This window comes from Dendroctonus ponderosae, unplaced genomic scaffold, assembly GCF_020466585.1.
Source record: "Dendroctonus ponderosae isolate FM_Combo_2020 unplaced genomic scaffold, Dpon_F_20191213v2 Dpon_F_20191213_1, whole genome shotgun sequence".
NCBI classification, from domain to species: domain Eukaryota; kingdom Metazoa; phylum Arthropoda; class Insecta; order Coleoptera; family Curculionidae; genus Dendroctonus; species Dendroctonus ponderosae.
The window spans coordinates 20,355,487-20,371,276 of NW_026017110.1; the positions used below are offsets into that span (position 1 = coordinate 20,355,487).

Genomic DNA, 15,790 nt, shown 5'->3' on the forward strand with positions numbered 1-15,790 from the left:
TCCTGGTCAGCACGTAGTCACGAAAACTTACTATAGCACAAATACTTTTTGTTGACTTTTAATATATGAAATCGTATTTTATATTAAGATTTAAAACATTAGAAATATATAAAATATGTATTGTCAAATGATTTAGAAACTTTTATCGATGCTTTGGTACAGTTATAATTTATTTGTAAGACATAAAGCGGTTGAAAAAATTGCTTAATTTAAAAGTATGCATCTGAAATGTATGTTGATATTCCGGCAAATCGTTCTGGTAAATTTTGAATCGTTTGTTTCATTATTAAAATGAAGGTAAACTTCCGAACTTTGTTTGTTGTGATAAATTTGAAACTTCAGAACGAGAAAGCTTGAGAAGACGAATCAGTATCAGTAAATTCACAATCTTATTCTAACGAATTTTATTTATTTGAAGACTTAGATTTTCCCCTGTGGGTTAGTTTTTAAATGTTGTATTACTTATACGGACTACGTACGTATTACGTATACAAAATATACAAGTACTTCGAAAGATAATATAAACCGTAGTGTGAGTGAAGTTAGAAGAAGAGATATTATTCTTTATATCCGTTTTAAGGTATTGATTTTAAGTTAAATTGCCGAAATTTTGTATGTTTCTCAGATTTTGATCAACCGTTTGAATGTGCTCTAAACGTTTTTACGGGGTTCGGTTACACATCGGGACCCGGCTTAAGTAGTAAAGTATGTCTTTAAAACTACCGAAAATGTTGAGAGAAAATACCCAAAAAAGTATTATCAGGCCTCGACCGTATATAATTTATGACATTATTCTGCTGTAATACAAATAGTTTTTTAAATACTTGATGCTCAAATGTCGAAGAACCCCAAGTTATTTCATGTTCAAGTGTTTTGGCACCAAATTTAAAAACTTGAAAATACTTACGCATTGTTACCGGAACTTTTCCAAATGATCTCAATTGGTAAACAACTTATCTTTCTCCTTATCTTAAAGACTGAATCATCGGCCCATAAAAGTAATCTCAACTGACAAGGACATTTTCTGTGAGCAGAATTTACATTATTTTACATAAAAAGTTGCTTTCCACAATGAAATATCGATACAATTTGCAAACAAAATTATATTTGTTTTTTTGTTTGATGTATGAAAGAATGTGAATCATAAAACTAGATATTAATACAGCTAGATTGAACCAAGTATATAAGCTAGCCTGGTGCACAAATAAAAGTGTTTAAATACACGTTATACATATATAACGCTTTATTTTAGGTGCGTCGGGAAAGAATACGTGGTGAGCAACAGAAAATGTCCACCATATTTCAAATTTGGCACATTTTCCGCAGAGTCCACAAAGGCTCAGCCGAGGACTACAAGCACATAGTTATAACACGCTGTTTATTAGCTGATCAGGAATGTGTTGAATTTATTGGAAGATGCAAATTTTCTTCAAATATTTGCCCCAGCCAAGTACAATAAACACTGTTGATCAAGTGCAATTATTGTAAAATATCTCCTCTATTAATGACGTCTAATCATGGTCTTTGCATCATCGCATGTTTATTTATTCAGCTCTTACAGGTAAAGTATGCACGTAAAGTATTACGTTATAGGTAAAGTCGACTGTACTTACATCACCAGAAAAATGAAAAATACGTGCTAAAATCACTCAAGAGTCTTAAATAACTGACGCAGACAACATTAGGAATTTAGTTATTATCGGGAGAAAATTTAGAGATAGAAAGAACAATAGCGAAACGCGAGAAATTATTCGAAAGTGCCTGAGGAAGGACGAAAGATGTTCCAAAAAAATTTAAAAAAATCCTTCGTCCTTCCTCAGGCACTTTCGAATAATTTCTCACTTTTCGATATTTGTTCTTTTTATCTATAAATTTTCTCCCGATAATTACTAAATTCCTAACGTTGTCTGCGAATGTGCGTGTGTAGGACCATTTTCAGTCAAAACAGTGAAAGTATCACGTTCGTTTTCTTCGTCTTTCTTGCCAAAAATTAGAACAGTTTGTTCGAAGCGCATGCGAAAAGTACAGCGATGTATGTATTGAAAAATTCTATAATTAAGTAAAAAATGTTTATTGGTGGAAGCACAAATATTCGAGAAACTGTAAAAAAACTGGATGAAGAACAAGACAATACCTGGAATTTAATTGATATTTATGCAAAGTGTTTTCATAAAACACTTGGAATGAATAAAATGCGATAAAATTAAATTACGACAACCTCTCAAAGGACTAAAAGTGTTTGAACATGGAGTTAAGGGTTTCCAATTTTCCAGTCCGGATGCGGCCATTATTTTAATTTTATAATTCAATTAATATTATTAAGTTTTGCTTGTTGTGTAAAAGTAGTCGCACGGGCAAAGCAAAGAGATATTGTTTATTTACACTTTATCGGCTTATTAATGAACTTAGTAAGCATGCTCTGAGCCGTCTTATAAATTTTCCCGAGTGTACTGGATTTTTATGGGTTTATATTTTCAGATTACTTGTGCTCAAAGACCCATAATAGTAACATTAAAAATTAGTGTGCACTGAACTGGGACAAAGTAATAAATGTTGCACTTCACAAATCGGAGATCCTCAATTACATTTAAATCTGAATACTCCAAAAGTTGCCACAATCTTACATCGTTGGCGGACGAACAACAGGGATTCAGATCGGGAAGATCTTGCACAGACACCGTGTTCGTATTAAGACAAATAGTCGAGAGTCGATTAAATTGTTATATTATAACGTTTATATGTTTTGTTGATCTAACTAGAGTATTTGACCGTGTCCAGCTGAAAGACGTCCTGCATCTCCTTTACAACAGGCAAATCCCACACAATCTTATTAAAACCATAGAGAACATAACATATATACAAACAATAAAATACGAGCACAAATAGAAGGAGACCTCACAGAACCAATACCAGCGGGTAGCGGTATTCGGCAGAGAGACTCTCTGAGTCCTACCCTTTTCAAAAGGAATGGAATGAGCACATAAGCAGGATGGACTTGTGAGAATCGCTCGCGACTCCAAAGTCTCCATTGGGACGAAGAGACGTTGAGTGCCCCAGGAAACGATGGAGCGACAGCCTCACGCAAGTGAACGATAATTGAACAGGCGACTCGGCAAAAATCAAGAAAGCTTGTGCTTAACTACACTGAAAATCGCCGAAATGTGAAACGTATCAGCGTTGATTGAAATAATATATATACTCTTTCAATCAACCATCCATAGTATCAGTAAACTTACGCCCTACACTACAACACAAGTGCAAATAAAAAAACACTTATTAAACCAATCTTATCATTCGGCATTTAAATTTGAGCAAACAAATATAAGAACTATATTGTTTGTGTTTTACAAAGTTGTTTGTTTGCAAAGAACTAAAATGAAGTATCAAGGAAATCCACTCTCGTAGCGTAATTTTTGATTAAACGAACTACTTTCAATTTGGTAGATAAAGACACTTATAAAGTCCTGGAATTTTACATTTCAAATTAGTGTGGCTTGATTGGTTTCGTTGTCAACATGAAATTATTACTACTGTGTAGTTTGTTGGCATCCAGGTAAGGAGCACTTAAAATTATTACTTTAGCAGTACATATTTTCACCCTTTGAGCTTTTTACAGTGCTTTATCCGAAGACGTAGTAAGTTCAAGGCGATTCCCCAGAAATTTCAAATTCGGTACGGCATCAGCAGCTTACCAGATTGAAGGAGGATGGGATGCAGATGGTAAAGGCGAAAATATATGGGACAGATCCACACATCTGCACCCTGAAAAGAACTCCTACCAAACCGGAGATGTTGCCTGCGATTCCTACAACAAATGGCAGGAGGATGTAGACCTATTGGTTGGAATGGGAGTAAGCACCTACAGGTTCTCCATTGCATGGTCCAGGGTTCTACCCACTGGTTTGGTCGACTCGCCCAATCCTAGTGGCATTGAGTATTACAGAAAGTTGATTGGGGCTTTAAGGGAAAACAACATCGAACCCTTGGTGACCATGCATCATTGGGACTTGCCAACGTACCTCGAAGATTTGGGAGGTTTCACTAATTCAGATATCCAAGAATGGTTTGTGGATTACGCTCGATTTCTGTTTGAGAACTTTGGAGATCAAGTCACCGAATGGATCACTTTCAATGAACCGAAGCAAACTTGCGAGCATGGGTAAGATTGATAATGGTTTTTCTCGGAAAAACAAAGTAATTGGAGTATTTTGCTTCAGATACGGAACTGGCGCTTTGGCTCCAAATATCGAAAGTCCTGGAGTGAAGGATTATATTTGCGCCCATAACTTGATTATTGCTCATGGAAAAGCATACAGACTGTACGAGAGAGAGTTCAAAGAATCACAAGGAGGTAATTTTGTTGAACGACTGTGTTTCAACGAGAGCTTAAAACGTTTTAATTTTACAGGAAGAGTAACCATGGTAATTGACAGCAACTGGTTTGGCCCAGCTTCGGAAAGCGCTGAAGATATAGAAGCAGCAGAAAGGAACATGCTTTTCACTGTGAGTTTTCTACAAACATTTTTGGAAGAAAATTAAAAATGCTCTTTCGGTTTTTGCAGTATGGATGGTTTGGGCATCCAATCAACTTTGGAGACTACCCAGAAGTCATGAAAGAAAGAATCGCTTATCGTTCAGAGCTGGAGGGATTCGCCTCATCCCGTTTGCCTAGCTTCACAGAAGAAGAAAAGGAAATTATTGCTGGCACAGCTGACTTCATGTGCGTCAACATATACACATCTTCATTAGTCAGAGTGAGTGCAACAAAACTAGTTTTAAAGAATTCAGGTGAGAAAATCCACATTTTCAGGCTATTGAAGAACCAGGCATTGTCCGCGAAAGTCCGTCAAGAGAATTAGATCTTGGTGTTGAAGTATATCAACCAGATGATTGGGAACCAACTATTACTAGTTGGTTTAAGGTAATTTGCCCAATCAATGGTATCAAAACTTCAGTTGGGAACAAATCCAGGTTTTTTGACAAAAGAAAAAGTCGGCTAAGCAAGCTTTTTTGATTAGGTTGTTCCATGGGGAGCCAGAAAACTTGTAAAATGGATTAGTGACACGTACGATCATCCAGAAATCATTGTCACTGAAAATGGATACCACGACGATGGAACAGTGATTCATGACTTGGAAACCAGAGGCCGATACCATAAGGTAATTTTTACAATTGGGTTGTTGTACGTTGTGAGTCTCACTAGAAGTTCAAGGAAGATTATAGCTATGACTTTTGATCTAACAAAACATTGCTTGTTCAGCTTTTTGTCCAGGAAAGTTCTACAGTGAGGTTTTGACATGGAGTTTTAGTATTTGTTTTTCATTGTAGAGAGTACATGAAATTAAATGCGTGTCATTTCAAATTTCTCGAAGATTGATAGAAGTAAAATAATTTAACAAACATGCCAGACATCCATTCCACTTATTTTTTGTATCTTCAATATATCCCTTTCAAAGTGTCTTCTAGTAGTAGTAGTACTGTGCACAGAACATACCCCCTTAGGGGGGATATTTTGTGGTACTGTGGGAGGGGACCCGAATGGGTCCGGCGAGTAGTCCTTAAAGGCCCTTTTCATCATTCCCTAAGTCTCTTCTAAATAATTATTAGACATACTTTGCTCATCGAAATTTATGTAGAACATTATTTCCATATCGCTTTAAAAATATTCAAGAGTTTCATTAGAAACAAGATAAACTCGAAAAGTTCTCGATTCTTTTTCCAAATCAACTTCATTATAGTGTTGAATGAATAAACAGTAACGTTTTGTTAATAATGCTGGTGTTTAGATACTAAATAAATCAATGAAAAATCAGTAAATCTAACAAATATGCTACTTGTGCTACAACCTGAGCTTTTTTACAGTCAGTCGAACCAAACAGTTTTTGCAAAATGAATCGGAAAAAATCCATATATGTATATCAAAGAATATTTGTCCTTTTGAATCAACCTAGTACCCAATATTAAAAGAAAACTGATATTTTGCTTAGAAGTAGAATTAGCAAACTTTATTTCGACCGTAAACTCACGACCAAAACATTCAAGGCTGTAAAGGAACGAATAAAATACGGTCTAATTTTGAATTATAAAATATTTTTATTCGCCTGGTTCGAAGGCGAGTAACTTCATAACAAATGTAGACAGAAAAAAAAATATTGTCATTCGCTTAAGATTTAGTTAAGCCAATAGCACAATTTCCGATGCAGTCTATCTTGGAGCCATAAGCAGAACGATCTCATTCTCCAATTCAAAATAAGGTTTTTAGCCCTAAAGCCCTAACGGACTTAGTGCTGAATAACTACACTTACTACCTCATTTTAGCTCTACCTCAGTAACTTGCAAGATGCTATATATGAAGACGATGTCAACTTGACCGGTTACATGGCTTGGGCTCTTACTGATGACTTTGAATGGCAATATGGATACAAGTGAGTAATCATAATGCGTTAATTCATACAGCAAATAATAAAAAAATATTTTTAGTATTCAATTAGGTTTGTACCAAGTGAACTTTACCGATCCTGATAGGCCAAGAACCGCGAAGGATTCAGCAGCGTACTACAGACAAGTAGTGAAAACTAGGTGTTTGTTAGACGATGACCAATGTACTGATTAAATACTCGTCAAAACGTCTCAATCTGTTATGAAAAAGTAATTTTTAATAAATAAAAGGTGTACACATTAGAGCTTTTGAAACTTCTTAGTTCGACAACTGAAGCAAAGCTCCCGTTCCAATACGAAAGATGACTTAAATGTCTCTAAATTAACAAAAAATACGCTAACAAGTGAAAAGACCGATATTTAAGTCCACTGAAGACAGTTGCGTTAAGTCCCCTATAAAACATACCCGATTCCGACGCTATGCTCTGATAAATGAAAGACATGTGAAAGGGTACTCGACAGGTATTACGGTAATATAATGTTACCACCTCGAGCGTCAATATCTGCATTAAATTTGACTCGAACAACATCTGAAGGAAACACCGGAAGAGGTAGGCAAAATAAAGGAAACAAGGATTTATTAGTACAAACTCTGCTGAGATTCGGATATTCATCGATTCTTCTAGTTGCTTATTTTTCTGAATAAACAGTAGTAGTGTAATTTGATATCAGTTGTGCAAATCTATACCTAACTTGAATTAGTCTTCTCTTTTATTGTGGAGAGAATGGTAATAAGTTGCTATCGAATAAAGTCTAGCCGGTGCCTCAATATTTTATGGGGCCTCAAGTGGAAGCTTTTTGCAGAAACATTTTGGACAGCTAGTGATAAAGATCACCAAGGATTGTTTTTTTGCATAGGAAAAAATCAGTTCTTTACGAACAACTAGGCAAAAGCAAATAAATGATCGGACGGTCGAGTTAAACTCGTCAGGAGCACTTATTTTTTGTTGTCATATTTACAAAATTTTATCCCCGTTTTTTCAAACAATACATTGTCTTTAGATGTCGCTCAAAAGAAAACCGGTACATGCATATTAAATTTCCATGCGCCTCTTGAATCCTGTTCCTTCCAAATTTACAAAAAACTGATTTCTGCAGAAGAGATGCACAAATCAACTGGAAGTACTTCCATATATCAGAAACTCTTGACGGCTCTCATGAAACCAAGAGTCCGTGGCTTCTTAACTTAAATATTCAGCCTTAAAATGCAAGCAATTTGTTACTTAAAAACTGTATGAAATATCAAATCCTGGTAGGCAATATATATTTAGAATATCGATTAACAACAACTGAAAGTATTGATAAATTCTGTGAAAAAAGTAATTTGCCTACAAACAAAAGTATTTCGAAATTCATAATAATTTTCAGATTTGGAATTGAATTTGCAATATAATTGAAATCTACTCTACAACAAAAAATCACTTAATACTGATTGTTAAAAACTTCCAGACCACTAAGAATAAAATTGATATGGAATATTATCTATTCATCTCCAAAAGCAGGATAATTCTAATAGTTACTTTTTGGTTTACAGGGAGAAAGCAATAAAAAGTTTTACCAAGCAGTTAAAACTTTACTAGGCAATATATCTGGTTAATTTTTGAGCATTAATATTTTTACGACTCCACTTTACGTATGAAATTTTGGTCCAGCTAATGGATAGAAATAAAATAGGCCATAAACTATGATTTCTAATACATTTTTAAGTCAACTTAAAATTCCAAATAAGTTTAAACCACCTACCAGTCACATTTCACCATATCATTGAGTATTAACTCAAAGATGATTTTCATTTTATGCTTTTTAAATTTATTGGCTATAAGTTGTCAAAAGGTAAGAACATTTTTTGTCGTTGATGTTAACACTTTGAATATTGATCGAATTTTAGGAACTGAGTGATTATAGGCCAACAAATGCCAATGTTTTACCTTTCCAAGCTTTAATTTTTAATAATAACAAAGGGTGGTATACAGTGGGAGCTCTGATAAGTCCTAGCTATGTAGTTACAATGGCAAATGGCATTAAACAGTAAGTGTTTTACTATTGGTAATTTTTTAATTCTACCAAAATGTTAAACGCAGTTTTATACAAAGTCTGTTCCAAGGGTGTTTCCAAAAAATTATCTGAACTGGACAACGCAAAAATGGACGCTTTTTATTATATTTTGCAACCAGCTAAACGTATAAAATCTAGTGCAATGAATGTAGAAATGTTACTTTCGTCAAATAAAATAATTTCCATAATAGCTGATTAGGAAATTCCAGGAAAAACCAAAACCTTAACAATCAATTATTTTGTTTTGTTTTGCAAGAAACATTTTTGTAAATTAATTATTACTTTAGAAGTATTGTGAATTTTCTTTTCAATAGTCAGACATCAGTTTAGATCAAAAAGGTCTTTAACCAAAGAGACACAAACAACTATTTTGTTGGGGACGATATGTACATCAATAATTACAAAATGTCGATATATTTCCATCAAGGACCATTTTTGTTTCTAGAAGTGTTCACTTCGTAGTATACCTGGGACTGTCCACTCATCCAAAGAAAGTGGCAGAAGTCTTTGACGAAAAAGTTCAAGTAATTTCTTCCTCGAACAAGATCTTCATTCATGAAGATTATGGCAAAGTGAAGGCAACTGGGCAGTACATTTATGATATTGGACTACTCAAGCTGGATAGAAATGCTTCCATTACACCAACAGTACAGATTATAAATTTACCCCCAAAAAACCTGTTTCCTCTAAGCGCCGGTTTATTGGCAAATTCCACTGCTTTCAAAATTACCAGCAACAAGGGGTTTCCAGCATTTGCTTCCGTTCAACTACGCAGCCAGACAAAATGTAAACTATTTTTCGGGCCCAGTTTTATAGAAAGTGAGGAAATATGTGTCAGGCAACAAAACGTCCCGGCTGATTTCAGCAAAGTATTTATTCATCTTCCTTTAGTGGCAGATGGTTATCTTATAGGGCTCGGAAGAACTCTCTTAACACCTGCAGCTTGTCAAGTGACTAGTGCAAGCTGTAACTTGCTGCAAGTTTATGCTAGTATTGAAAATGCACTGGATTGGATTTATGAAAACACAGATGTTCTGGATATGAAGGAAAAACAGATTAAAGACAACGAAATGCTAGATTGCATCAACAGTACGACTGTGAGTAGTGAAAATGTAGAGAACCCATTGGCAGTTGGAGAAAAACAGGAAATAACAGGCGACAAAGGCCACAAAGGCAACGCCAGTGGGGCAAATTTACCAAATACAAAGGAAGTTGCTGAAGACGACAGTCAAGGAAAAACCAATGATTTTGCCTATAAAAGAGTTAATAATAATGGCACAGAACAGAAGGAGTATGCAGAATCAAACGGCTACAATAACACGATCGCGCCATCTTTTCTTCAAATATTTGGTTAAAAATGTATGAGTCATGTTTATTAGCTTTATTATAATGTAAATAAATTCAAGTACATTTCTAATGACGGTATTTTTGAACCAGGTTTAGGTGGAGCGCAATATTATAACTGCGAGTTAAAGAAGGTCCTTAAAAATCGACCTGTGTTTGGTCTGCCAGACTTCCTAAGTAGTTCATCTCTCAAGTGAACACAAAAAATCAAGTTTGAAATAAAATGAGAAAACATGCACAAATGAGCTTAGCTGATTAGACGATTTTTTTGATTTTGATTGAATTTTTTTCTTGGCTATTTTTCAGGAAATTATCAAATTTTGCAGTCAATTTGCTGAAGTACGGACGAAAATACAATCTTTACATGTAGACAACGAACTGATGATTGTGATCAAGAATTTTTAATATTAGCAGCGATTAACTTGTTGTTCCTGATTCCTTCCTTTCTATTCTGTCTTAAAAACAGCTATTTTACCTGCTTTTAATATTCTACAGGGTTTTTCTTTCTAGTTTCTCTTCTAAACAGTTTCTTTTAAGCACAATTGCTTTTTCTTCTTTTTTCGAAGTTCTTTGCGATTTATCTAAACAATTTCCCTACTGTTGATGTATCACTTGAAATGTAGTTCTAATTAGTTACTCCACTACCAAAAGTTCTGTTTTCTTGGAATAGCGCAACTCATGTTTATAAAAATGAATTTACGCGATCTTGTTTCCAGTAACTGATAAACTCTCCATACACCAAAACAACTTATAATTTAACTTTTCCTAACTGTTCCTAACTCGGCTACATTTACCAAAATGTAAAGAAAAATTCTCCTGCATTGTTGTGAAATTCGATCCTTGAGTTCCGATGATGCAACAACTTTTTACTCATAAATCCAATTGAGGTGAAGAGTGTTTTCGCTGAAAAGGGAGATTTCCTTCATCAGGCACCATGGCCTCATATTCACCGATTTGATATTCTAAAATTTGTATCATGTTTTATGGCTTATTGCTGTTGCTCAATCACATTTTTTGGAAGATGAAGATTCAGCTGTTCATTCTAAAAATATGCAATGCAACTCGTGAAATTTTTTTAGTGAACGCTGTCATTTGTTGTATTCAGTCAGTCAAACGACAACATTAATGGCTAATAAATGAGTAATTTGTCAAAATAAAGAACATATTTTACAATTCTTTGGTAATTTTTATGAGAAAATTACCATTTGTTGATTACCGACTTTACCAGCAATTTCTTTATGTCGGTTCCATGGTGTAATGGTTAGCACTCTGGACTTTGAATCCAGCGATCCGAGTTCAAATCTCGGTGGAACCTAATTTTTTTCAATATTTACAAGTTTTTTTAATTTACTTAAATACTTTTTTAACAGAAGTTTAGTTCGTTTTTTTAGTTTTTTACAAAAATGTGGTTGTTTATATTTGTTTATTATCTTTTTCGTTCAAATTCAAGAACAAAAACACAAAGTATTTAAAATTTTTAATACTACCGGGAGCTTCCAATTCTAATTTTTAGATTATAGATGATCTCTAATTTATATGATAACATCATTAGCGCCAATGTTTAGTAAGTCAGGACTGATGCCTTTTTGTGGGAGAATCGGGAAGATTGGGATAATTAAAATTAAAAGCCAATATGTTTCCAATCGGGAGATAAGAATCTTCAGCTAGAACAGCTAATCTTCACCTAGAACTTAGGATTATACAATACAATTCAACCGCATCCATAGACTGTGAAACTAATTTGAAGCCACCCATAGTTGACATCACATGTTTTTATCGACTCGGGCTTAATAACACGGTTTTTACGAGCTCCATTAAATCTAAGAGACCATGCATAAGTCAGAATCTTTTTTGCCATACACGCTTTATGGTCCAGCATCAGGTGCTGGATCCCAAGTGTTATACAATCCCACTGACATCGTTTACTACCGAAATAAACACTTTACGACTGACTCCCTGTTCCCTTTTACTACATATAGACCTGTCACAGCAGATCGCAATTAACCATCGCCCCAATATTGTTCCTCGCCAATGTGGTCCCGTTTATTTTCTGCACAAACCATAAAAAATGCATCTTCAAATTAAAAATTAACGCTCGTTGTTTGGAAGACTTCGATTCGCAGTGAATTCACTTTAATTGAAGATTTTTTGCAATAGTTTGCATTTCAACTTATTATCGCAGTATTTTATTTAAATACAAAAAGTAGGGGAAAGTCGGGTAGAAGAGGGAAGCAAAGTACAAATGCAGACATAACAACTTAACCTAGCAAAAAAATAAAAGTGCGTGTACAGAGAAAGCTGCAATTTCAAACATTGATGAAAATAAGCATGTTAGATGCATCAGTTCTTACAAAACTATTGAGAAAGTTGATAAATTTTTTTGTCAGTTGATTTTGAGCGGTCGCCCCTAACTTTTCCATTATTATTCATAAACAAAATAAGCAGTAGGTAATTCATCTAGCTTATGTTCACCCATTTAAATTTCTTAAAGAAACGATTGCCTGAATTTAGCCACACACCTATTAACCATATCAGAGTAATTAAAAAGTGTGCGTATGAATACTACTGTCTATCCAGATCGACCGCTAAAATGTTAAATCTAATTTACTACATTTTTCAGGCCATTTTTGTAGTGTTTTCCAGCAAGAGAGAAACGTTTTAATCCGATATTATCGAATCCATTTATTATCACTATTTATGCAACTTTTGAAATCCTAACGCAATTTAAAAAGTTTCCAAAATAGCAAACGTTTTATACTCTGTCCTAATATGCATTTTGTTTTTCAGAATTGAAAGAAGTGTTTGTCAATAATTATTAGTTTTAGTCAATTTTTATTAACACAGTATATGCAAAGTCTTTTTACATTATGACATACGACCGTTAGCTTATTGTGTTCTGCTGATATCTTAGAAATCTCATATATGATTTCAAATTGTCAGTCTTTTTTAAAGAAAAATTATATATTTGATGATGGTCTGGTAAACTAAGAAGCACAGAATAATTCGACTTATAAAATATGTTATCTAAAGCAGGTATATATTTTTCGTATAGACCGTGATGATGATTTTTTAGGCAAGAGTAAAGTATGTTCCCAATAAAAACACCGGGTGAACTGATTTACAGGGTGATATTGGTCTTCAATTTGTATCTATGCATTTAATTTTTAATATAGTGCAATCTGACATAGAAATAATTAAAAAACGAATACTTTGATTAATGATTCGCGCTATTTTAATATACGTTTATTGTTTCTGGTACACTACTCTTGATAAAACTTTTAAAAATTTATGTTCGAATTAATTTAGTACCTGCTCTTTTTGGGTCATTACTGATCAAATGCCGTTAACATTTGACTTTCACTTACCCCGTCGACTTTTCACATGGCCAATTGCCAAATTTCCCGTAAAAGATAAATGTCGACTCCGAATGGGTCTCTGGTGGACGAGAACAATAATCATTTCTGACATTTGACGGGGATCGTACAAGTTGAGTGTGTCTTTTTGGATCGACCTGAAATGATCGGAAATGCTGAAAATATAACTCTGGAAGATACTTAGATATTCTACTGTAAAACTTCTTCTACTTAACTAACTTGCAGAATTTATTTATTAAAATAAAGTACGATTTATTTCGTTTTTGATCATTTTCAGTAAGAGTTACACAGTTTTGAAAATATCTATGCATTTAAGTTAAGTTGTAAATTTTATTGCCGCGGAGTGAGGTATTTACAATATTAAGTAGTCGTCCTAATTTCAATATCATAATTATGTGTAAATAACCATTTAATTATATTAAAGTAGTCTTCCACTGCAATCAATTAAACATCAAAAAAATATATGTATTCCTTTGTTTGGAACAAATAGGCGTTTTTTTATTAAATATTTCTATATGATCCGAATCGCTAATTGTCTAGGAGGACGAATACATCACTTAAAGCAGTAGTTTGAAAAATCGAGATTTCTTGTTAATGGTTCAAAAAATATCGAATAATATGCAGACAGAAAGGACAGGCACTTATTCAATATTTTAAGAATATTGTAATATGTGGAAGTAACAAATAAAGAATCATGTGTTAATTTCGTTTTTAGATGGCGTTAAAAAATCTTTAATGCCGTGTTTAAAACAATTTTTAATATAGACTAGTTTCTGAGAAGTATTTATTTAAGTTAATGTAATGCGGTAGTGTGTTTATCTTTGGGAACAGTTCCTGTTTATCAGAGACACAAAATATATTTTTTTACAGAATATCTAGATAAGAGTAGAAGTCTTCTACTAAAGGTATGAGTAGAAGTAGATAAAATCGGTTTACCTTATTATTGACAATCGGTATAAAAAAAAATTTAGAACTATTAATTGCATCAATTCTTGGGGCTAATTACATAGTAGATTAGTTGAAAGTGTTTTAAATTAATTCTCATAAACGCTAAAAATGTATTCAAATTTACGAGTAGGTACCGGCATTTCGAAATTGGACGTTCAGTTTTATTGTCCTAGGAGACAAAAGCCCTTTTTCGAAATTTAGTTGAGCTACCATCCTCATAAAGCAGCTTTAATTATACAGATTTAATAACTCTAAATATCATCGGCTCATACTCCCGCAGTAGTCATTAGGGTAGTAAAATAACAGGCCTTTTATCTATGTGTGTACGAGGATTTATCAAATAAAACTTGCAATTTAAAGGGATAAATATTTTTTGTTCTTTAGGACATTCGACAAAAACTGTTGATGCAGCTCGGCAATAAAAACATTTTCGCCAGGAGTTGATTGTACTAATTTGGCCAATCAATATTATAGGCTTGTAAATTATGTAACCTAAAGAAAATTAAGATTCATGCACCATTTTCTCAAGAGTTGATTATTCGTTAAATAAAATTAACTACTTGGTTCCCTAAGAGCAAGATAATAATTGAAAGCATCAATCTCAAATAATTTTCTTTATTGAAAATCTCTCCGTTAATTACCAACTGTTGGCGTGGTTCAAGGAATTTTCACAATTTTTTTATGCGTTTTTTATATTTCTGAATTTTTTTATATAAAATTATAGAAAATAAACATACTGTTTTCCGGTATATGAAGGGCAAACAAAATTGAGAAGCAAAGTAGAAATCAAGACCTTTTACATATGCTTCAAATTTTCCTTTGTACGAAATACATTTTCCATCGAAGCCGGTAAACATCCCTTTATTCCCGTCTTCCTTTCAAACATTTTGCGGCCTTTTACTTTTAAAACCTTCGCCGGTAATCCCGTTCTCCTGGATTAATTTTGAATGTGGTTTACGTGCATGTTTATTGTCACATATAACATTTTATACTTCTTTAATAAAATTGAGGCCGCGACGCACCAAGGGGAAACTGTATAGAATTCGACTGAAATACGCTTGAAAATTTACGAAAAACCCCGCTAGCGACCCGCCAGTATAATTTTCTAAATGGGGGTTGGAAATTTTATTTATTGTGGGGTTGAGGGTTTGCCTCAAATGACGCTGCTTAGTAAATATGTGTGTTTGCTTAATGGACTTTTCGAACTTTTAAATTGAACATGTTCGTTCTTATTGAATATCTATAGCTGTTTCGAGGACCATTTAAATCATAGCTCGCAAAGCCTATCGGCGATCCGTCCATGGAATGCATAAAGTTAATACAGGGTGATTCAAAATTGGCGCCATTTCTTTTAAGGGATAAGGATAGAGGGTAATATATAGATATAGATAGATAATAAGGATAGAGGCTCCCTTGGGGAGTACGAGAAAAACATAAAAAAAAATTTGTCTGAAAATGTCTAGAAGTTATTAACAGTTGAAGATCGAATTTCAACTTAGTTATTAAGCATTATTTTGAAATGATTCCATGTTTAATTGCTAGCATATTGAAATATTTAAGCATTCAAAAAGAAAAATTACGATCTTTGCTTCAAATTGCGAAAATTTTTGATACCAAAAAAGTTCTCTTCT

General features: G+C 33.7%; 2 protein-coding genes and 1 non-coding gene across 3 annotated transcripts; all 3 read left to right on the top strand.

Annotated features, from left to right (window-relative positions):
- Positions 1 to 3,455: 3,455 nt before the first annotated feature.
- Positions 3,456 to 6,681, top strand: LOC109533180 (myrosinase 1). The gene is made up of 9 exons (XM_019898430.2): positions 3,456 to 3,553; positions 3,617 to 4,159; positions 4,218 to 4,351; positions 4,409 to 4,503; positions 4,563 to 4,754; positions 4,811 to 4,921; positions 5,019 to 5,159; positions 6,319 to 6,425; positions 6,481 to 6,681. Exons 1-9 carry the CDS (start codon positions 3,516 to 3,518, stop codon positions 6,611 to 6,613), a joined length of 1,494 nt encoding a protein of 497 aa, XP_019753989.2. The 5' UTR covers positions 3,456 to 3,515; the 3' UTR covers positions 6,614 to 6,681.
- Positions 6,682 to 8,078: 1,397 nt separating this feature from the next.
- On the top strand, positions 8,079 to 9,910 carry LOC109533179. Its single transcript, XM_048660667.1, has 3 exons — positions 8,079 to 8,271; positions 8,327 to 8,466; positions 8,939 to 9,910. The coding sequence occupies exons 1-3, from the start codon at positions 8,221 to 8,223 to the stop codon at positions 9,846 to 9,848; spliced, it is 1,101 nt and encodes a 366-aa protein (XP_048516624.1). The 5' UTR covers positions 8,079 to 8,220; the 3' UTR covers positions 9,849 to 9,910.
- Positions 9,911 to 11,080: 1,170 nt separating this feature from the next.
- Positions 11,081 to 11,152, top strand: Trnaq-uug. Its single transcript has one exon. It is a non-coding gene; the product is annotated as a tRNA-Gln (tRNA).
- The last annotated feature ends 4,638 nt before the right edge of the window (positions 11,153 to 15,790 follow it).